The following is a 24,583-nucleotide window of genomic DNA, read 5'->3' on the forward strand; positions in this document are numbered from 1 at the left end:
AGAAAGCAAGAGCAGAGCGGAGGGGCAGAGGGAGAGGGAGAAGCAGACTCCCCACTGAGCAGCATCCCAGGACCCCAGGACCCCAGGATCATGACCTGAGCCGAATGCAGTCGCTTAACCTTAACAGGCGCCTCCAAAATTCTCAATTTCTGTGTTCCAGCCTACCTATTTAACACTGCCGCACACCCTGCCAGAAGCAGCAAGGATCATGTTACCCTAAACACCCATCAAATTTATCACAATCCCTCCAAAAACTTTGTTATACAGATGAGTTTATAAAATTTATCTACTTCATCAGAACATAAATAGCAAGCAATATTATCATCACATCTTTAGAGCAAATTTAACCCAACTGTCCAAAGCCACAAAAATCACTGGTATCATAATCATGATTATATACATGGGAGTAATTTTTTTTCATTACACTGTTCTATACAGACTAATTCAGCACTTTCTGAATGTATTATAATACCACCCCCTGGATCTATATCTTGGACTATGTTTTGTTTTGTTTTTTTTTAAAGATTTTATTTATTTGACAGAGAGAGGGAGAGAGACAGCGAGAGAGGGAACACAAGCAGGGGGAGTGGGAGAGGGAGAAGGAGGCTCCCCACTGAGCAAGGAGCCCGATGTGGGGCTCGATCCCAGGACCCTGGGACCATGACCTGAGCCGAAGGCAGATGCTTAACGACTGAGCCACCCAGGCGCCCCTGTATCTTGGACTGTTTTAATCATCCCTGGATAAAGTCCAAAACAGAACCAAGTTTAAAAGACTTCCTCAGTGTATTACAGGACAGCATAGTTAGCATAAAACCAGTTTCATCTGAGTCACAACCTCAACTGCCTGCAGGGACCAGGAAGTAATCTAAATGTGGAAGCAGACTAGGTATAAGATAAAGTGTGATGAAAAGCACACTCTGTTCTAAAGGTGCTCAATTATTTTTTAATTAGATTCTGAGTCTGTTGAATGTTTTGAAAGCCAAACAAAACCATATCGAGGCTGAATTTGGACAAATTTACTAGGGTTCAAATTTTGCAATCCTCATTGTTTGGCTTTCAAAACATTCCACAGATTCAAACAAGTGCCCATTGTGAAGAAGGTACACATAATTCGAATAAGAAAATGCTTATTAAATGTTATTGTTGACACAAGTACTTGGGCAAAAAGTTGTCTCATCATACTTTACATGAGGTTTTGGTAAAGTGATTAGAACAAGACCCAAATTACAGACCAAATCTACATCCCTGACTTAATCTATTATATAAGAAAGAAAAACACACTTCAGGTGGAAAGAGTACTCTATTTCAATACTTTAATATTTAAATCAGCTATCATACATATCCATCAGCTCTTAATATATTTCATTGTCCTTATCTCAGGAGACAAAGTGAGATTAATTTGATGAAGCATTCTCAGCAAATCTACAACACTCTGTACTTCATCTCCATATTTATGTCAGGTCTTTAATAAGTTAATTCTTATTCATTGTTTTCTAGTATTTATGAATTAGTGCAATACATCATTGAGGTATTATTTAAAAGGCAAATACCCTATAGATACGGATTTGTCATTCCAATTCCTTGGCACTCAATAATGTAAGTGTCTTTAGATGCATCTTCTTCATCTTCTGATTTCTTCACAGAGAATTTAGCCTGAAACCAGAAAAGTATTTAGTACAGAAGTAATATGAGGAGGGATGGAGGGACAGAGGGAGAGCCCATAAATCCAACTTAAAAAGGCAGGTAGTTAATATCAAACTTATTTTATTGAAGCAGCTAGAGGCACAAAGATCAAATGACCCATGAGAAATTCAGTAGCCTGGATATAAAATATTTTGCTCCAGAACCATGACTCTTGTTCAGAAATAATACTTGTACAGTTCTGTCAGAATGTATAGCCTGGGCCCCACTCTATATCCACTGAATCAAAATCCCCAGGATATTTGCAGGCTAGGCAATTATCATTTTTAAAATCTCAACTGTTAGCTGTAACATACCTTCACTACCCACTTCCTAAATTTTTTCTAAAACATGGCACTGAAGCGTTTATACTTCTCTTATTTTGTCAAGTATCAAGTTTTTAATTTCCCTCAAATTTTTCTTACCAATTTAATTCCCTAAATACACTATTCAAAAAAAATCTGGTTCAGAGAAGGAAGGTAGGGGGAGGCCCTTCATCTTTATTGGGCTTAACATTGTATTTTTCACTTGTTAACTAATTCAAGTTTGGCTTTGAAATATAGGATCTCTATTACTGTATTCTGGAAACTTTTTTTTTTTTTAAGATTTTATTTATTCATTTGACACACAGAGAGAAAGCACACGTAGGCAGAGTGGCAGGCAGAGAGAGAGGGAGAAGCAGGCTCTCCAATGAGCAGGGAGCCAGACGTGGGGCTCGATCCCAGGACCCGGGGATCATGACCTGAGCCAAAGGCAGCCGCTTAACCAACTGAGCCATCCAGGAGCCCCTGGAAACATTTTTTTTTTTTAAAGCTACTGTGTTGGGGTGCCTGGGTGGCTCAGTCGTTAAGCGTCTGCCTTCAGCTTGGGCCATGATCCCAGAGTCCTGGGACTGAGCCCCAAGTCGGGCTCCCTGCTCGGCGGGAAGCCTGCTTCTCCCTCTCCCATTTCCCCTGCCTGTGTTCCCTCTCTCGCTGTGTCTCTGTCAAATAAATAAAATCTTTAAAAAAAAAAAAAAAAGCTACTGTGTTCATTCTAACAAAACAATTAAAATCAAAACAACTGAGTGGACTAAATTTGTAGCAAAGGGATTTCAAGTGTGCCTAAAACCTTAGGATTCTATGAAACACAATTTGAAAACCATCATTCTAGGGCCCTGTTAAATAGTAATAGTCACAAATTATTCCAGTTTCAGTATTATGTGGCAGTGTACTGATACATAGTAGATACTGAAAATTATTGTTGAATGAATAAACGGTGAATTCTGAGCTATATAGCCAAATTATTTATATTATTGTATATGGGTATATATATTTTTAACATTGTAAGCATTATACAAACATGAAACATGGGAGCAGTCAAGGAAATCATTTCTAACCTATATATAAACATATTGAAAACTACAAAAATTTAAAGCTGGAAGGAGTCTTAAGGGACTATGCACCAGTCTGATTTTACAGATCAGTTATCTGCACTGAGGCACAGCAAGATAAAGCAGCTCACCCAAAGTCCCTCAGTTAAAATACAACAAAGCTGAACAAGAAACCAGAGCTATTGGGCGCCTGGGTGGCTCAGTTGGTTAAGCCACTGCCTTCGGCTCAGGTCATGATCCCGGAGTCCCGGGATTGAGTCCCGCATCGGGCTCCCCCTTCTCTGTGGGGAGCCTGCTTCTCCCTCTGCCTCTGCCTGCCACTCCCCCTGCTTGTGCTCACTCTGTCTCTCTCTCTCTCTATGTCAAATAAATAAATAAAATATTAAAAAAAAAAAAAAGAAACCAGAGCTATAAATGCCAAGTCACAGCATTTTTCACTGTGTACTCACTTCAGATAACATGTCAGTGTCTATTATATGCAAAGTACTATAAAAGGGAAGACTAAATGAATACAACTTGGTCCTTAACTCTCAAGGAGATCATAGTCTACAAAGAAAGACAACAATTACAAATACAGCATTAATGGAAAAATAAAAAATACAGTTAACTATTTCTCGACATCAAATATAATTTGCCTTTAATTCCTATTAGCCTTTTCCTACAATTGAACCAAAGTTTATCTATGCTTTTTTTCCCCTTTTTTTTTAAAAGACTATTTATTTATTTATTTTAGAAAGAGAGAGAAAGAGCACAAGCAGGAGGGACACAGGGAGAGGGAAAGAGAATCTCAAGCAGACTCTGCTGAGTGCAGAGCCTGATGTGGGGCTCAATCTCACAACCATGAGATCATGACCTGAGCCAAAACGAAGAGTCGGACACTTAAGTGACTGTGCCACCCAGGTGCCCCTTACCTATGCTTTCTATAATAAGAAAAAAGAAGTATGTTAATAAAAATCAGACAAATAACTGTTGGGAGTAGAGCAACAGTGACTTTGTGCTTAGTACACTTCTACAGTAGTTATTTTTTTTAAATAGTATGAGTTACTTTTATAATTTTTAAAAATACTTAAGGTCAGCACCTTCATAAAATTCTGAGTTATAAATTTTATATCACTTTATGAAATTACAAAGACTACAGCAAAATGGAACTATGCAATATTACTGAAAAAGGCAAGAAATGGAGCTGTATGCATTAAGTGTAAAAAAATACAAAGAGGAAAATACCTAAATGTCAACAGTGTTTTTACGGGCAAAAGGGAATTATGGCAGCTTTTTTTCCCAAATTTTCTATAAGGAAATTATATTAGTTCCAGATGAAATATACATGTTAGTCACTTTTTTAAATTAAGAATGCTGTAGAAAAGGTACAAATATGAGCTTATACAATACTAAATCCTATTTCACTAAAAACTGTAAATCTAGTCTTAGAAAAGAGGGTTGGTATTAAAATTTCAGCAAATATCCCATTCTACCACAGAATCACAAGAAAATGAAACATTTAAAATGTTATATAAATATTCAAGTTTATGGCCAACTATAAATCCCTTATGATTTGATTTCATAGTTCTCATCGAAACATCTTTATTCTGTAAGGCAGTACCACATGTGGGCTCTAATGTATGCTTTCCTGGGTTTGCTCAAAGTACAGTTCTGCCACTAAGAAACTATATGGTCTTGAGCAATTAATTGAATCCTTCCACCTCACTTTACTCACATGCAAAATGAAGAATAATAATAAACAGCCATCTAAAATGGTTATGCAGGGCGCCTGGGTGGCTCAATTGGTTAAGCGACTGCCTTCGGCTCAGGTCATGATCCTGGAGTCCCGGGATCGAGTCCCACATCGGACTCCCTGCTCAGCGGGGAGTCTGCTTCTCCCTCTGACCCTGCTCTCTCTCTCTCTCAAGTAAATAAATAAAATCTTTAAAAAATAATAATAATAATAAAAAAATAAAATAAAATGGTTATGCAGAGGGACACCTGGGTCGCTCAGTCAGTTGAGCGTCTGACTCTTGAATTCGGCTCAGGTCGTGATCTTGGGTTCGTGGGATCAAGCCCCATGTGAGGCTCCACACTTGGGAGGGGAGTCTGCTTGAGATTCTTTCCCTCTCGCTGTGCCCCTCCCCCTAGCTCTTGTGCTCTAATAAATAAATGAATCCTTGAAAACAAATAAAAATGCGGTGCCTTGGTGGCTTAGTCAGTTAAGCATCTGCCTTTGGCTCAGGTCATGATCTCAGGGTCCTGGGATCGAGCCCTTCATCAGGCGCCCTGCTCAGCGGGGAGCCTGCTTCTTCCTCTGCCTCTGCCTCTCCCCTTGCCTATGCTCTCTCTCAAATAAATAAATAAAATCTTTAAATGAATAAATAATAAAATGGTTATGCAGAATAAGATGATGCAGGTAAATTGCTGAGTTAGCTCAATGTCTGCCACACAGGAAGTACTAGGTGAGTGATAGCAATTATGATTACCATTAAGTTTTCTGTTTATTACAATCTGACCCAAAAGTGGCTACAATAAAAATCAGTTATTCTTTCTAATGGAATACTCACCTTTGCTAGTTGTTCAGCAAAATGTATAGCTGTTTGTGTATGGAGTGTAACTGGTCCTGTTTTTATTCTGGAAACTCCACAGGCTAATGCCATGAAAATTATCAGCTATTAAAAAAAGAACAAAGGAGAAAAATTTCACACATTTACTAATATTTGGAGTTAAAATTCTACTGCTTACCACATGAAAATACTATTAGAAATCAAAACAGCTAAAAGAATTTCTACTTCTTTAGGTTTCCAGAAGTCCTAAAAAGATGAGAGAAAACCTGTGTCACCCACAGTCTGTGGTATGGTACAGAAATGCTTAAAATCTATGTTGACAGTTGTCAACATAGATTTTCTAAAATTACTGTTTAAGAAGAAAATATAGAGTTAAAAGTTAATATACTTAATCAGACCAACTATCTCTACAAGCTGGAATATATGACAAACTTCTTCCAATCTCTAACATTACAACATTTTAACAGGTAAATAAATACACTAATACAGGGTAAGAAGGAAGAGACTAGAAATAAGGGAAATTGTCTTAAGAAACTAGTTTTGGGGGGGCGCCTGGCTGGCCCAGTCAGAGGAGCGTTCAACTCTTGATTTGGGGTTGTGAGTTCAAACCTCATGCTGGGTGTAGAGATTACTTAAAATAATAAAATCTTAAAAAAAAAAATCTTAAAAAAAAAAAAAGAAAGAAACTGGTTAAGAAATCCTGAAGAGTATATTTCTAAATAGAGATTGCTGGTTTGAGATTGAGGAGAGAAAAGTGTGGTAGAAAAAAAAGAAAATCTATCAAGACAGTGGACCATAAAAAAATCTTCCTTGGAAACATTCACCAGCATCTCTCCATGAAAGTAGATGTGTTAAGTTTGAGAGGTCTACGACACATCCAAGTGGAAATGCTGACAGATACACGGGATATGAATTCGGAGTTAAGGAGCAAGGCCTGAGCTAGTGATATAAATGTGGGAGTTGTTCGTACACAGATGGTACATAAGCTGTGAAACTGGTTTTGAAACACCTGAGGGAGTGAATACAGGTAAAGACAAGACGCAGGAGTCTGAGCCTAGGGATTCTCCAAAATTTAGAAGTTGAGAAGATGAAAACAATAGTAATAACAAACTAGGAAAGAGACTAGAATACAGGGCCAGGGAAAAAGAAAGATGATAATGTTTCAGAAAGCAAGTGAGAGGGGCCGCCTGGGTGGCTCAGTCGGTTAAGTATATAACTCCTGATTTCGGTTCAGGTCATGATCTCAGGGTTGTGAGATCCAACCCATGCAGGGCTCTGTCCTGGGCACGGGGCCTGCTTAAGAGTCTCTCTTTCCCTCTCCCTCTGCACCCACCCCCAAACTCTAAAAAATTTAAAAATTAAAAAAAGAAAGCAAGTGAGGAAATTATTTCAAGAAGGAAAGCGTGATCAATTGTGCCAAATGCTGTAGCCAGGTGAAGATGAAAACTGAAATTTGAGGTATATAATTCCAGAATATTTAAAAACTGGTTGAACTAGGACATGCCAACCAGTCTCTGAAGGTCAATGATTAAAATTTATGTTCATGGGGCGCCTGGGTGGCTCAGTTGGTTAAGCGACTGCCTTCGGCTCAGGTCATGATCCTGGAGTCCAGGATCGAGTCCCATGTCGGGCTCCCTGCTCAGCAGGGAGTCTGCTTCTCCCTCTGACCCTCTTCCCTCTCGTGCCCTCTATCTCTCATTCTCTCTCTCTCAAATAAATAAATAAAATCTTTTAAAAAAATAAAATAAAATAAAATTTATGTTCATTCTGGGGCACCTAGGTGGCTCAGTTGGAGAAGTGTACAACACTTGATCTCAGGGTTGTGAGTTCAAGCCCCACATGGGGTATAGAGATTACTTAACTTAAAATGAATTTTATATTCAATCTAATTACCAAATATTCAAGTCTAATAAGTGCAAAGGTTTTTATCCTAAAAGCATCATTACCTGGTCTTGCAGATACTCATCCACAGCACCACCATGTCTAAGATTTGCTAATAGCATTTCAGCAGCTTCAATTCCAACCTTGTCTGCATTTACACCTACGAAAGACACAATGGAAAAAAATTAAATTACAAAGAGGCAAAAAGTTGAATTAATATATCCCAGTTAGCACCGACCTAACATTTTTTAGGCCTCTGAATTCACCCAACGCAATTTTTAGGATAAGACCTTTAAGTATATTTAATCTTCTGAGAGCTTAGCACAGGCAAATAATTTATATTTTTAAATGAACCTAGTGGCAGAAAAACCAGGCTGCTTTGGCCGTGCTTTAAAAGTACTAATTATGAGGGTCGCCTGGGTGGCTCAGTTGCTAAGGTGTATGACTCTTGGTTTCAGCTCAGGTCATGATCTCAGGGTCCTGGGATGGAGCCCCACATGGGGCTCTGCACTCAACATGGAGTCTGCTGGCGATTCTCTTTCTTTCTCCCTCTGCTCCTCCCCCTTGTATGCTCTCAAAATAAATAAATAAATCTTAAAAACAATTTTAAAATTATGAAACCAATTTATAACTAAGTTATGATCCTATATCGCTATATCTCAACTTCAAAATTTTAAATTTGTAATTTATACATGTTATAATTAGTCTGCAGGCAATTCTTTTAGAATTAAAGGATTTTTTTAAAGGTCAGAGAATTAATTTTCATCTAAGTAAATTAGTTTTCATTCATTCCTTCATCTAAGGAAGAGCAGATAAAAATTCTCGTGTCAAATATTGTAAAATTTTATTCAAGATTTAAACAGGCATTATCTTATTTTGAAAATAAGACAATATTTATCCCCATGCCCTACTCTCTGCTTCTCCACACTTACCCCAAATCCTTATACAACGCTGAAAATAAAATAAGTCTGTCAAAAGTAGTGGAATATCAAATGATTTTTTTTTAAGATTTATTTATTTATTTTGAGAGAGAGAGAGTGCAGGGGGAGGGGCAGAGGGACAGAGGAAGAGGGAGAGAGAATCCTCAAGCAGACTCCCTGCTGAGCACAGAGCCTGACCCAGGGCTGGATCCCAGGACCCTGAGATCATGACCCACGCTGAAATCAAGAGTCGGCTGCTTAACCAACTGAGCCACCCAGGCATCCCTCAAATGATTCTTTTAAAGTATTTATTTTAAACTAAAAGAAGCCCCTGGCTACAAATAAAAATGTCTTTTAAGACATGACAATGTGGTTAGTTTTTATTTCTATTTTATATTTGGAAATTCATTTGATTATGAATATGCCTTGGTAAGATTTCCCAGAAAAGTGGAATTTTCAAAATTTTAACTGTTTTTCCTTACAGCAGTTATTATAATATAATAAATTAACTATCTTTACAACATCCATCAGCCAAGTACATGACTGAATGAAGTGGTCTGGAATATGTGGTATCAATCTCAACCACTCAGCCTCTTCTGTTTCTTCTTCCAAGTGGAGATGGAAATGGATTTGATAAAACCTAAGCTGCAAAGTTATTACAGAAATTAGAGATAATATTTATAAAGCATATGTTACCATGACTCGTTCATAATAAGCTACTAATAATAACGGTTAATACTGAGTACCTAGTATGTGTGTCCCACACAAAGTAATAGGAACTGGTTCCTTTGGTAAGACGACATAAAAAAATACTCATATATTAGAGAACCAGAGGATAAGCAGGGACTAAGCTCTAAGGTATAAACTATATCCCCACTGAAAGTTCAGAGAAGGAAAAGATTATAGGTTCTAGAACAATTAGAGAAGGTTTCATGGAGCATAAAGGACTCAAGTGAGTGCTTTAAGAATGGCTAAAATTTGCACGGAGGATGAGGGAGAAGGAAAGAGTTCCTGACTTGGCAGTATTAGAGAGCAGTAGATGTGCTAAGGTTTCTCTGCCAAGTGGCAAAGTGTTTCCCGCAGCCATTCACACACCCTCTCACCCAGCCTTGATAGTGAATAATGGTATGAATGGATCTACCTCACTACCAGCTATTACTAGAGGTCTGTGGCAACTCAACAAAATGAAGTATATATGAGAAATCTGCTTATTAGTACTATGTTCTTAAAAAAAGAGCAAAATCCTAATTTCCTCTGAAATTTTAGTGCTTTTCTAATGGACAACCTACGGTACCCTGGGAATATCAAAATCATTGCACTGTTCTGTCTCTTCTGCCAGACTAAGCCAGGAAACAGGACAGTGGCTCTCATGTCAGTGACCCCAGTATATACTACCTGGCACATCTTGGTACCCAATGAACTCATATTCTACCCAATGTCTCCCCAGCAGTTATTAGTTACATGGGCTCCTAGTCTCTGCTTTATATTGTATATTATCTTTGCTTTCTCAAGACCTCTAGGTACAGGGAAGAATCAATGTGGCTCACTATCCACAGTGATTCTTCCAGGTACCTAAGAAGTAATTAGTGTACTCTAAATATATTTTTGATCACTACTTCTCAAACTTCATTATACCTCAGAAGTATCCGATGAGCTTGTTAAAACAGATCCTTGGGCCCAACTTCCAGAGATTCTAATTTGATAGGTATGAAATAAACGCTCAAACTTGTATTTCAAACAAACTCTCAGATAATGCTGATATGCTGCCGGTCCACCAATCACATTTTATAATAGCACAGTTTTAAATAGAATTCATTTATGTCAGGTCAACTGGAGATGTTGATTTTACTTATTCCATTCTGTTGATAAGATCTGATACCCAACTAGTATCTACATCTACCAAGTGAGCAGACTAAGATTACCTGAAATTTTTTATTTTCGGCAGTAATAAATGTGATTAAACAGAACAGCAAGGGTAAGCATCTTTTAAAGATCTACAAAGTAGGAATAAAGCAATCAACTACCACACAAACAATAAGAAGTCCAATTAGAAGTCACCTCAATGGCAAAAGTATCTCCAAATATTACAATTAGATGTATACATGTATCTCCTCTCCCAAATATACTAAATCTTAACTACACTTCCCTTTCACAAAAATATTCAGTTTTTTTAAATTATCAATGTAATAACTGATACCAATAGACACTAAAATCACTGGATGAAAGCTGTATAGGAATAAGATAATCAGATGGTCTCAAAGTATTATACCAGATGACTTATTACTTATAAAAAGGGAAAGGATTTATAGCAGACAGACCCGGAGGACATTACTTTAACCAAGTGATCACAGTCAGCTTTACCAATAAAGGACAAATTGACATTATCACCAACCCTGTTGTGATACAATGGAATGTCCACAGTCAGCTATTCCTACTAAAAATGTTTCACCTGAATATATCTAATCATGAGACAATCAGACAAATCCAAATTGTGGGAAATCCTATGAGAAAATGGCCTGGACTTTTCAAAATGTCAGTATCATGAAAGAAAAAAAAAAAGGTGAAACTATTCTGTAGTAGAAAAGAAGCTAGACAGACATGACCAATTGCTGTGAGTGCTAAAAACAAAACAAAAACCACTGCTCTAAAAAATATTTTGGAGGCAACTGGTTATGTATGAATACAAACAGACAAATACTCTGGGTATAAAAATGGTATCATGATTACACAGATATTGTTCTTTGGACATCCGTGCTGCAGTAGTCAAGGGTGAGAAACGGTCTCTGCAACTTACACTGAAATAGTTAAGAAACACACAAACTTGTAGCTAACAGTTCACTACTGGTAAATCTTGGAGAACAGTGGATGGATATTCATTAGTCATTCAACTTTTCTATAACTCTGAAATTTTTCAAAGTATAAAGTTAGGAGAAAGACTGAAAATTTAACTGATTTAAAACAGAATCAGTTAATCGTATCCTTTTACACTTATCATCTATCATGCTCTAACATTCTAAACCTAACAGATAATTAAAAAATTTTACACCAGCACTGGAAATTGTGGACCCCCTTCATTTATCTGTACCTCGTTTACCAAGTGATGATCCAGCAAACAAACAGCCGGTGGATGTCTCAGCAATAATGCTATATAGGAAAAAATAAGTATTATTATCTATGCTATATTCTAAAATTACATGCAAAAACAATACAGTGGAATGATTATTAAGTACACAGAATCAGATCTATCTAGTAAATTGCAAAAGTGAAATTCTTTATACAGAGAGCGGCATGACTAGCATTCTCCAACTTCATCAGGGTATCAGTATCCTTCAGCACTTCCAACAAGAAGTCACACTAGATTCTAATCCATTCATACGTAAGGAATGGCTCTCCTTGAAGTTTTGATACCATTTCTACTATACTATAAAGTATTTTATGATGGGTGCCTGAGTGGCTCAGTCCATTGACCACCCGACTCTTGATTTTGACTCAGGTCATGAACTCGGGGTCATGAGATTGAGCCCTGCGTGGGGCTCTGTGCTCAACACAGAGTCTGCTTGGGATCTCTTGCTCCTTCTTCCTCTGCCCCTCCCCCCCTCACACTCTCTCCCCCCCCCCCCAAAATAAATAAATAAATAAATTTGTAATAAAAATAAAAAAATAAAGCGTCTTATGATTATCTAAAATGAAAAGGTTTTTCCATGTGTTCGAACTTAAGTGACCAACTTAATATATGCTATATACTTAGGATGTTATATGTGAACCTCATGGAAACCACAAAACTAAAACTTTGATACACAGAAAATAAAGAAAACACCAAATGAAAGAACATTACCAAAAGTCATCAATCACAAGGGGAGCAAGAGAAGAAGAAACAAAGAAGGACTACAAGAACAACCGGAAAACAATTAACAAAACAGCAATAAGTACATATCTATCAATAATTACAAAAGCCAGGAGCAACTCAAGTGTCCATCGATAGATGAATAGCTAAAGAAGACGTGGTACATATACACACAACAGAGTATGACTCAGCCATAACCAAGAATGAGATCTTGCCATTTATGACAACACGGATGGACCTAGAGCGTATTATGCTAAGTGAAATAAGTCAGACAGAGAAGACAAATACCACAGAATTTCACTGATATGTGGAATCTAAGATACAAAACAAACAAAAAGCACAAACAGACCCATAAATACAGAACAAAATGATGGCTGCCAGAGGGGAAGGGATGGGGGATGGGCACAATGGGCGAAGGGGAGTGGGAGATCCAGGCTTCCAGTTACGGAATGAGCAAGTCACAGGGATGAAAGGCCCAGCAGAGGAATCTAGTCCAAGGTATTGTAATGGCATCATACGTAAGGTGACAGATGGGAGCTGAGATCATGAGTCGGACACTCAACTAACTGACCCACCCAGGCCCTGCCTTCTTAATTCTTCTATATATTGAAATCTCACTGCATATAAGTTTATCCTCATTTTCCATTTAACATTATAAACAAAAGCATTTTCCTGATATCATAAAATTCTTCCTAAACAATATTTAAAGTTATTAAAAAGGTAATCTCTAAGAAATTAGAGATAATATTTATAAAGCATATGTTACCATGACTGGTTCATAATAAGCTATTGATAATAACAGTTAATACTAAGTACCTAGTATGTGTGTCCCACATTAAGTAATAGGAACTGGGATGGGAGCCACACTTGGGGTGAGCAAAACATAACATACTGTCAAATCACTATAGTGTATACCTGAAAGTAATATAACATTGTGTGCCAACTATACTTCAATAAAGAAAAGATCTTTCTACAGAGATGTTTGGTTTTGTTTCACAGTTTTTAGATAGTATTATCAAATGTAGAACATGTATTTAAACCCTTTAATAGAAACTCTGAGAAAGAGACTTTTTATCCACAGGAGATACTCTCATACTTCAAAAGATCAATTAAAGCATTTTTATATTTAAATCAATATAATTAAATCAATATAATTCTTCTCTAAATAGATCTTTGCCAGATCTAATATTTACATATAAATGGACTTCACATTTGAGGCACAGAAAAACAACTGGAAATATTTCTCTCAGGATCAGCTTCAAAGGCTAACTTCTGATTAGATTAAGAGTCAGAGGACTCTTACAATGTAATAAAAAGCAAACCACCCTCAGAAAAAAAATTCAGCATAAAATAATCATCTTAATTCATCATACTGTTGTTTTCGGTAGCAATGTCCTTAAAAATATGCCTTTTTAAAACTGTAATATTTCAACAAAAAAACTACAAATCTTTCACTTAAACAGGATAATTATTTCAGAGCTCTCAATCAGTATCCAGGAAAAAGTATATTGTCTCACATTATTCCATTTCCATTGCCAAAGGCTTGGTCTTTAGGTTCCTGAACAGGCTGGATGTTAACATAAAGATCCCTAATCTCCTTTCTGATGCATCTTACAGCCGCCGCCGCCATATCTTTTGCTACCTATTTTGGCAAGACAGAAAAATAGAATAAATTAATGATTATTTTGACAATTGTTTTCAAGCCTTCAAAGAAACATACAATACTTAATAACTTTCACATGCATTATATAAAAACTAGATTTTCAAGAGTAAAGAGCACAGATGTTTAGGAAAAAATTTTAATGAAAAGATATATTAAAAAATTAAGTGCTTTAGGGGCACCTGGCTGGCTCAGTCCAGTGGAACATGCACCTTTTTTCCTTTTTTAAAAAATCTTATTTACTTACTGGAGAGAGAGCAAGAGAGCGGGGAGGGAGAGGGAGAAGCAGATTCCCCACTGAGCAGGGAGCCCGACGTGGGGCTCAATCCCAGGACCCTGGGATCATGACCTGAGCCAAAGGCAGACACTTAACCAACTGAGCCACTGAGACGCCCCATGGAGTGGAGGATGCAACTCCTGATCTCAGGGGTTTAAGTTCTATCTCCATGTTGGGCATAGAGAGTACTTAAAAATAAAATCTTTAAAAAAAATTGAGGGCTTTCAATTATTTCAAAATTTAGCTGACATAATGCCAAGACCCACATACACTTCTAGACAACTTACTTTAAACGGCAAAACACCAGCAACAAAAGCTCTTCCATATATCTTGGTCACAGAGCCACGGTCAGTTAAATTTATTGGATTCAACTGTTTAACTGGTGACATTCGGACAATCACTTCACCACCCCCTTTTGGGTAGTAACCCCTACGGAAAGTATGACAAATACATAAACTGCTTGTACAACAAAAATAAAGCTGAACACTTACAGTAAAATAACATGTGAATGATATCCAAACATATAATTGATATTTGAAATTTCCAAGAAATATTTAGGTCTGTGCTGTCCAATATGGTAGCCACAGACTACATGTGACCATTTAAATTTAAATGTAATTTAAAACTCAGCTCCCCAGTCACACTGGCCACATTTCAAGTGCTCAACAATCGTATGTGGCTAGTGACTACTATATTGGGCAGATAGGGAACATTTCCCTCAATGCAGAAAGTTCTTTTTGACAGTACTGTTTTAGAATATAAGCTCCTTGACAGTAGGACTTTGTCTATTTTGTTCCTGCTATATTCCAGCACCCTACAACAATTTCTGGTAAGTAGGAGGTACTCAGTAATATATGATGAATATTGAAGCAGCTGAACATTTAACAAAATTTTAACTCAAATACTGAGTGTCACTTATGCTATAGAGGATGCTGGGAACGTAAAGATGAGAGTAACAGCGCTCCTATCCACAAGGAGCTCCCCATCTGGTAAAGAGATGGCCGCACAACCTCCTAGAACATGTCAGGCTGTAAAAATGACTACAAAGAGAGGTGCAAGTATGAATTCCAACTTAGACACACTCATGGACAATTCACACAAGAAATTACAAGTTACATTTTGAAAAAATATAGGATTTCTAGTTTCTAAGAGAGCAAGGGAGGAAAAACATGAACAAAAAAATGAAAGCCCAAAGGCACAGAGTAGTTTTAAAGAGCAAGCAAATGTGTGTTAGAATACATGGGGGGAGGGGGAGCAGGGCGGGCAGGGAATGAAGCTAGAAAGCTAAACTGGAACAAGACTGCAGCACACTTAAATGTCCCACCAAGAAATCTGGCCTTGTTATTATGTGGCAGAAGGGATGCCTTGAAGAGTAATAATCTGAATGCCTAATGTGTTTCTTTGGAAAATAACTGATTGCATTGTGGAAGAGAATCCCTTTTATGACCCTGCCATGCCTAGTCCAGTTGTCTGCACACAAAAAGTATTCAATCTGTGCTGAGCATGGATAACACTAGATGTGAAGGTCCCTCAGTGTAGCAATTCCCTTGAAAATATTTCCCCCTAGAAACAAGCAAATACCATTTGTAGCTGCTTTCAAGTCCCCATGCCCCTGCTGCTTACTGTTTTTAAGCCACACAAAGCATAATTATTTCCTATAAACTGTATTTCCTACATGTATTTCCTAATTACTACGAGAAGTAGTGGGTTCCAGAATAATTCTCTAAGGTCTAACTTTCCCACTACTCTACAAATAGTGGGTCAAAGGGCTAACAAATAAGTAACTTACCTCATTTTAATGTCACAATTAAATTTGAAACCAAATTTTTCCACAATTGGCTTGAAAACCTGAAAAATCAGTTTATTGTTACTTTAACCACAAATATTCACTGATTCAACAAGCATATTTATTAAACAAAAGTGCTCTGCACTGAGCTAGCAAGAAGGCACTATGGATAAATATTGATATAAAAATGGGTAGGCTAGTTCTATTTTTCAAATAAAATAACTGATACGTAAACCAAAATTAAAAGTTTAATATTTAATTAATCAGGGCTGTGCCAGTCTAATGAAAAAAAAGTCAGAACTCAGGATACTTGATCCCAGTGGTTATTTTACTCCATAGGACAGTATTTCCTAACCCTTCACTATATAATGCATAAGAACTTAGGGGATATTGGTGAACAGCATTCCATTCTGCCATCTCAATTTTTTTTAAAGATTTATTTATTTATTTGAGAGAAAGAGAGAGAGAGACAGAACAAGCGGGGGAGGGGCAGAGGGAGAGGGAGAGAGGGAATCCCAAGCAGCCTCCATGCCCAGCATGGAGCCCAACACGGGGCTTGAGTCCACGACCCTAAGATCATGAGTCGGACGCTCAACTAACTGACCCACCCAGACCCTGCCTTCTCAATTCTTCTATACATTGAAATCTCACTGTGTATACGTTTATCCTCATTTTCCATTTAACATTATAAACAAAAGCATTTTCCTGATATCATAAAATTCTTCTTAAACAATATTTAAATAACCGCATGGCATTCTAGCAAATTTATTTAACGATTCCCTGAGTTTTCAATATTATATAATTGTATATATTATATAATTATTATTATAGTATATAATGCTCTGCTCAAATACCTTTAACATTTATCTTTTGCTGCAGTCTGTAATATTTAATTAGGGTCATTTCCTTGAAGTGGAATTATTAGGTGAGGAGAGATTAACTTTCATTACACATCCTATCAAACTAAAATTTAAAAGACTGTACCATCTAGGGGCACCTCGGTGGCTCAGTCGGTTGAGCATCCAACTTTTGATTTTGGCTCAGGTCATAATCTGGGGGTCATGAGATCAAGCCCAGCATCAAGCTCCATGCTGGGTATGGAACCTGCTTAAGATTCTCTCCCTCTGCCCCTCCCCATGCCCGCTGCGCTCTCCCTCTAAAAAAAAAAAGATTATACCATGTATTAAAATGGCAAAAAAAATTACATATCAAGACCTGGGGAGATGCAGAATAGCTGAAACTCATACAGTGCTAGTGAAAATGCAAAAGAATGCAGCCACTTTGGATACCAAAACAATTTGGCAGCTTGTCATAAAGTTAGATATAGACTTACTATTACAAGCAATCCCTCTCCTTGGTACTTACCCAAAAGAAATGAAAAATTATGTTCATATAAAAAATCGGTACATATATCTTTGTAGTGACATTTTCATATTGCCAAAAACTGAAAACAACCCAAATGTCCTTCAACAGATGGATGAATGGTTAAACAAACTGGGACATCCATGTAATAGAGACTACTTAAGCTTTTATTGCTAAAACAAGTCACAGGGATGAATCTCAAACATATTGTGGTAAGTGAAAAAACAAACAGGCTCAAAAGGTCAGATACAGTATTATTCCTTTATATGGCATTCTGAAAAAAAGGCAAAACTATGATACAATACAGATCAGTAGTTGCCATGGGCTGGGGTGTGGGACTGATAACAAAGGAATATGAGGGAATTTTTTACAGTAATTCTGTATCTTGATTGTGGTGGCTGGTTAACAACCATGTATCAAAAATCACAGAATTGGGGTGGCTCAGTCAGTTAAGCGTCTGCCTTCGGCTCAGGTCATGATCCCAAGGTCCTGGGGATCGAGTCCTGCATCAGGCTCCCTGCTCAGTGGGAAGCCGGCTTCTCCCTCTGCCTGCCCCTGCCTCTGCTTGTGCTCTCTCCCTGACAAATAAATAAAATCTTAAAAAAAACAACAACAACACAGAATTATACCCTAAAAAGGTGTATTTTACTATAATTACACCTCAATAAACTTGGAGGGAAAAAAATACCACTTTTCTCTCCTACTAACTGTATAAGCATACTAAGTTTTATCATTGTCAAAATTTACAGTCAAAATATGGTACTTAATTTTTTTAAATTTTATCTTACTGAGGTAAGAACACTTAACATGAGATCTACCCTCTTAACAAATTTTTAAGTGTATATTATTGTTTACTATAGGTAAATGTTGTACAGATCTCTAGAGCACATTCATCTTGCCTAAATGAAATGTTATGCCTGTTGATTAGTAACTCCCCATTTCCCCCTTCCCTCTACACCATTCCACTCTTTGAGTCTATGAATTTGATTACTTTAGATACCTCATACAAGTGGAATCATGCCAGTATTTGTCTTTATGTGACTGGTTATTTCACTTAGCATAACGTCCTCAAGGTTCATTCACGTGGTCACATATTCTTTAATTTTTTTAAGATTGAATAGTATTCCACTCTATGTATACGCTACATTTTCTTTATCCATTCATCCATCAACAGACATAACGTCCTTGAGGTTCATTCACGTGGTCATATATTCTTTAATTTTTTTAAGGTTGAATAGTATTCCACTCTATGTATATGCTACATTTTCTTTATCCATTCATCCATCAACAGATGCTTTCTCATCTTGGCTATTATGAATAGTGCTGCAATAAACATGGGAATGCTAATCTCTCCTCAAGATCCTGATTTTAATCCTTTTGGATAAATACTCAAAAGTGGGATTTCTGGATTATATGGTTGTTTTGTTTTTAATTTTTTGAGGAACCTTCACACTCTCTTCCTTAGCGGCTGCACCATTTTGCATTCCCACTAGTAGTATGCGAGGGTTCCACTTCTCAACATCCTCACCAACTCTTGTCAAGCACAGTGTTTAATTCTTTGAGTTTTTTCTTCCAAATCATAATTCTTGTATTTATAAAATGACTGGCTTATATAATTCATGTAACAATACACTTGAAGTTTTAAAAGAATTCACTATCAACACTGTTTTAAGATACAACACAAAATCTAAAGTAAACACAATCCCTTACCCTCTCCCGCAACACAACTAGACACCATGAAGAAATAAATAGGCATGCACATGAACCACTCAGGATATACTGAATAGAGAATGGAGATTCAGAAGAATATACGAGATCACCTTAGTTCATCAACAACAGAAGCACTTACCATAGTTGTGTAATCAATCTGCGGTGCCATTTCAGCATTAGTTCCGCCTTTTAAACGAAGTTCTGATGCAGAAGCAGCAAAGAGAACACAGGGCATTGAGACCTGCATCAAGAGGCACACACTCCTAAGGAAAAGGCAAAGCAGGGTTAGCTGCATTTTCTTTCTAAAGTCTCAAGAACGTGGTATTACTACACATCACCATTAGCTGGGGCACAGAAAACCGGGAAGAAAGGTATATACTGTCAAGTCTCAAGTTAAAAAAACACCCCATTAAAAAAGAGGGGGCACACCTGGCTGGCTCAGTCAGTAGAGCGTGCAACTCTTGATCTCAGGTCATGAGTTCCGAGTCCCACACTGGGCGTAGAGCTTACTTTATTTTTTTTTTTTTAAGATTTTACTTATTTATTTGTCACAGAGAGACAGCACAAGCAGGCGGAGCAGAAGGCAGAGGGAGAAGCAGGCTCCCTGCTAAGCAAGAAGGCCAATGTGGGACTTGATCCCAGGACCCTGGGATCATGACCTGAGCCGAAGATAGATGCTTAACTGACTAAGCCACCCAGGCATCCCTAGAACTTACTTAAAAAAAACACAAAAAACAAAAACAAAACATAAAACAAAACAAAACACCTCAGTAACTAAGAATATCCTGAATCTTAAAGAAAGACAGTATTTCACAGTAGAAGGAATTGGCCTTAAATGATCAGCAAATCTGGGTTTGAATCCATCTCATTAGTTGTGTGATCTTTCTTTAACTTACAAAGAAGTAAAAAGAGAATTTTTTAAAAATAAAACTATCGTTAGGGCGCCTGGGTAGCTCAGTCGTTAAGCGGCTGCCTTCGGCTCAGGTCATGGTCCCAGGGTCCTGGGATCGAGTCCCTCATCCGGCTCCCTGCTCAGCAGGAGGCCTGCTTCTCCCTCTCCCACTCCCCCTGCTTGTGTTCCTGCTCTCGCTGTCTCTGTCTCTGTCAAATAAATAAAATCTTTGAAAAAAAAAATAAAACTATTCTTATAATGTTTTTATAAAAGGATTCTTGAAAGTGCAGTTTATGAAAATGCATTTAATACAGTTAAAGTCTAAAAATACAGCATAGGAAATAGAGTCAATTAAATTGTAATAACTTTTCTACAATGTCAGATAGTTACACACACAAAAGTGAGGGTTTAGAAATACTTAAAAAATTACATCTGAATCTCTACCATGCACAAGGCATTGTTCCAGATAACAAGTTAGGATACAGTGCCTACCACTGTGAAGTTTATGATATGACAGAATAGTATTTTACAAAGACTGACAGCTGAATATTTTACATGGAAATAAGTTTAAAGGAAATAATCCTTGCTGTAACTCACCTATGTTTGGTCATTAGAGTAAAATAACGTGAGAAATCATGAGAAATAATTCTAGAATATGAATTATTTTAAAAAATGAAACACTTGGTCAGATTTTCTGAATGAGCTGTCACATTCATACGTAGATTGTAGTATAGATTAGACACAGCCTCTAATACCAAAAGACAGACCTTCACTTAGCTTTCTCATGGTAACAATGCATATGTACTGAAATAAACAGTCTCTGTCACTGCTAATGCATTTCATTAATTTAGTAAACGTTTACTGACTGTGTAACATGTTAGCTGTTATAAGAGAAAACACATACAACATAATCCCTGTTCTTAAGGAGTTAAGTGAGAAGCAAGTGAAAAAACTTGGAAATGTTTAGTTTACAGTAAACCTTAGGTTAACACTACTTAATTTCTCTGTGTTTATTCCCTCTGAGGACCCCAACATTTAAAGTGCTCTCCCCTCTCCACAGATAAAATCAGATTCTAAGAATAGTAAAGAAAACCTTGGGGACGCCTGGGTGGCTCAGTTGGTTAAGCATCTGCCTGTGGCTCAGGTCATGATCCTGGGATCGAGCCCCATGGTCTGCCTCTCCCTCTGCCTCTCCTCACCACACACTCTTGCTCTCTCTCCATCTCTTTCTCAAATAAATAATCTTTAAAAAAAAAAAACCTTAATTTTAGGAGAATAAGAAATTGCAAAAACAAAGGTAGACACCTGAGAAAACACATGGTACTGTAATCACCGTGAAGGATAAAAAATGTTATAATGTGAATAAATAAGATGTTTTCTTGCCAGGAAAAAGCCTGGTTTAGTCTCCTGAATGGAGTTGCATTCACAACTTTAAACTCATTTCCCATAGAGTCTAGTGGGTTAGAAGCCAGAAGGCCTACATTCTAATCTAGTTCTCTCCCTGACTCCATGACGTTGGGTAAATCACACCTGAGGCTCTTTATTCTCTCATTCACAAAGTGGAGGAAGGATTGGAAATAACACGGTTTCTATTTTCCTTCCTGCAGCTTCAAATTCTATAATTTTGCTTAAATTTTTATATAGTTGGTTGACTATAACTTTCCTCCCTTTCTTTACAGGAGAATACCCAAAATACTATGCTGACTATAAAGAAAGATACCGGGCGCCTGGGTGGCTCAGTTGGTTAAGCGACTGCCTTCAGCTCAGGTCATGATCCTGGAGTCCCGGGATCGAGTCCCACATCGGGCTCCCTGCTCAGCAGGGAGTCTGCTTCTCCCTCTGACCCTCTTCCCTCTCGTGCTCTCTATCTCTCATTCTCTCTCAAATAAATAAATAAAATCTTTAAAAAAAAATAAAAAAAAATAAAGAAAGATACCTCAAAACTCCTTATTCCCCTTAGAAAGTTCTCACTTGGCAAACCTCACCTGAGGCCTGGCAGCAGGTCCCTTTTCACAGAGGTCTATTCACAGCACCACTCAAGTCTTAATTATCACTAAACATTTTCTTTTTTTTAAGATTTTATTTATTTGAGAGAGAGAGCAGAGTGAGAGAGAGAGCACGACTGGGAAGCAGGGAAGGACAGAGGGAGAAGCAAGCTCCCGGCTGAGCAGGGAGCCCACGGGGCTTGATCCCAGGACCCTGAGATCATGACCTGAGCCGAAGGCAGACGCTTAACCAACTAAGCCACCCAGGTGCCCACTAAACATTTTCATCAACTAAAATAATAATCAAAATCAATTAAAACAGTTTCTGAAACAAACTGGAATCAGGTTTACATTACTAGTTCTTATTTTATCAAATTTCCCAGTAAAGAGAGGATGTTGGTAAAATGATATGGTTTACAATAGCAATCAGCCAAATAACACAGAAAACACAAAACGTGCTCTCTGTGTATTACCAATAAAAGGAGGAATTCTTGGAAAAGGATGAAGACTGAATTTAATTGTTAAATATCCATTTTCCAAAGGGGGGGGAACCCAAGATCATATCTAAACATTTCTTTTTTTTTTTTTAAGGATTTTATTTATTTGAGAGAGAGAGTGAGCGAGAGAGAGAGCACAAGCTGGGGGAGAGGCAGAAGCAGAGGGAGAAGCAGACTCCCCACTGAGCAGGGAGCCCAATGCTGGACTCAATCCCACGACCCTGGGATCATGACCTGAGCCAAAGGCAGAGGCTTAACCAACTGAGCCACCCAGGCGCCCTTTTTTTTTTTTAATATTTCATTTATTTATTTGACAGAGAGAGACGCAGCGAGAGAGGGAACACAAGCAGAGGGAGTGGGAAAGAGAGAAGCAGGCTTCCCGTGGAGCAGGGAGCCCAATGTGGGGCTCGATCACAGGACCCCAGGATCATGACCTGAGCCGAAGGCAGACGCTTAACAACTGAGCCACCCAGGCACCCCATATATCCAAACATTTCTAAACAGGATAGCATAAGTATCTATTAAAAGACAACAAAAATACCTAGACTAGACCAAAAATAGAATATGATCCATAACTAGCTGCAAGCCAAGAACGAAATATGCTACATACAATGCAAAAATCTACTCTTACTACAGGGCATAAAAACTTAGTCATTTTCCAATATTCAGTTTTTAAATAATAAAAAGAAACAAATAGGCTATACTATACACACAAAAAAATCCTAGATTTAGTAGCTACAATTAATAAGCAATTAGGTACCCCAAACTACATAATCTCTATCCCTGAAAGGCTAGTGTTTTATCTCCATTTTAAAAGTGAGGAAACTAAAGCCCAAAGAGGTTAAGCAACTTGTCTAGTAATGGTAGGTAGTACCTGCACCCGAATCCAGGTCTAACTCTAAAGCCCATACTTAAATGGAATGTAAGTGACACATACCCTGCTGTCTTGGTATCTGCTGTGTGGATTCCACCTTTAATCTTCTCTGGTGTAAACATTATTTCTGTTGAGCCGATTTCTGCCCCCTCCAGTTGCCCATCACACAAATCTCGAATCATTTCCAGTCCAGATAAATGCTGAGGCCTTCAGGTCATAATACTGCATCAAAACGTGTGCATTCAGACTGCCTATAGCCCCACATTTTATGACCCATTTATAAAACTGCAATGGCAAAAAAAGAGCAAGGTCTAACCACAACAAGTGCCGTATCTTCAGCGTCAGAGCTTTTTTTGGGTTTTTATGTACCTAGACTACCTGCTTGAAGGAATCATTTGGTTCCTTCCAAACCACTTACTTTAGCTAAAAGCACATACATGGATGCATTGTTGCAAATGAGAAGTATGCAAAGAGGAAAACTGAAAAACTATCCCAGGGCCACCAATCTCACTTGCGTGTCATTGAATAATCTATGGAACCTGTTATGGGCTGAACTGTGTTCCTCCAAAATTCTTATGTTGAAACCCTAACCCCTAGTACCTCAGAATGTGACTCTATTTGGCATTAGGGCCTTTAAAGAGATGATTAAGTTAAAAAGAGATAGGGGACGGCTGGCTGGCTCAGTCAGTAGAGCATGGGACTCTTGACCATGGGATTCTCTGTGGTATCTTTATAAAAAGAGGAGATTAGGACATACAGAGACATCAGGGGTACACATGCACGTAAGGATGACCATGTGAAGAGGCAGCAAGAGTGAAGCTATCTCCAAGCCAAGGTGAGAGACTGGGAAAGAATCTTCCCGTATGGCCCTCAGAGGAAACCGACCCTGCCAGCACCTTGATCTTGAACCTGCAGGCTTCAGAACACTGAGAAAAATAAATTTCTGTTGTTTTGGCCACCCAGTCTATGGTATTTCATTATGGCAGCTCTAGCAAACTAATGAAGTACTTAACACAGCCTTAATGTATTGGATTTTCCTATTGGTGAAACTGACTGCTGCAAACAACTGCTGTGACTTAGGTAATTAATGTTCACAGACATCAATAATTGTCTTTTAATAATTTCAAAATGGAATGTGAATAAAAGACTAAGAGACTGCTGATGTATTAAAATATCCAAAGGAATCAGTTTGGCTTCAACCTGGGTCCCCTTCTAACAGGTGCATATACCTTGAAACTTAGCTAGTTGACACACCTAGCTTCCCAGACAGAAGGAAACAAGGTCAAGGGTCAAC

General features: G+C 37.9%; 1 protein-coding gene across 6 annotated transcripts in view; it reads right to left on the reverse strand.

Annotated features, from left to right (window-relative positions):
- RTCA (RNA 3'-terminal phosphate cyclase) overlaps positions 1-24,583 on the reverse strand; it is a 37,261-nt gene that overhangs the window by 11,598 nt on the left and 1,080 nt on the right. Inside the window, exons 3-11 of one of the 6 annotated variants that reach the window (XM_073896241.1) lie at positions 23,353-23,496; positions 19,181-19,304; positions 15,973-16,031; positions 14,471-14,612; positions 13,764-13,888; positions 11,488-11,546; positions 7,548-7,642; positions 5,602-5,706; positions 1,551-1,653 (exon numbers count right to left, since the gene is read on the reverse strand). In XM_073896241.1, coding sequence (XP_073752342.1) covers positions 1,552-1,653; positions 5,602-5,706; positions 7,548-7,642; positions 11,488-11,546; positions 13,764-13,888; positions 14,471-14,612; positions 15,973-16,031; positions 19,181-19,304; positions 23,353-23,496 — 955 coding nt within the window. In that variant the 3' untranslated portion in view covers position 1,551. Of the gene's footprint in view, positions 1-1,296; positions 1,654-5,601; positions 5,707-7,547; positions 7,643-11,487; positions 11,547-13,763; positions 13,889-14,470; positions 14,613-15,972; positions 16,032-19,180; positions 19,305-23,352; positions 23,575-24,583 lie in introns of those variants that run through there. The other 5 variants (XM_025872290.2, XM_025872292.2, XM_073896242.1 and 2 more) reach the window with 5 other exon arrangements.

Source organism: Callorhinus ursinus, unplaced genomic scaffold (assembly GCF_003265705.2).
Source record: "Callorhinus ursinus isolate GAN/ISIS: 27379988/994484 unplaced genomic scaffold, GSC_fseal_2.0 scaffold9, whole genome shotgun sequence".
Lineage (NCBI taxonomy): Eukaryota > Metazoa > Chordata > Mammalia > Carnivora > Otariidae > Callorhinus > Callorhinus ursinus.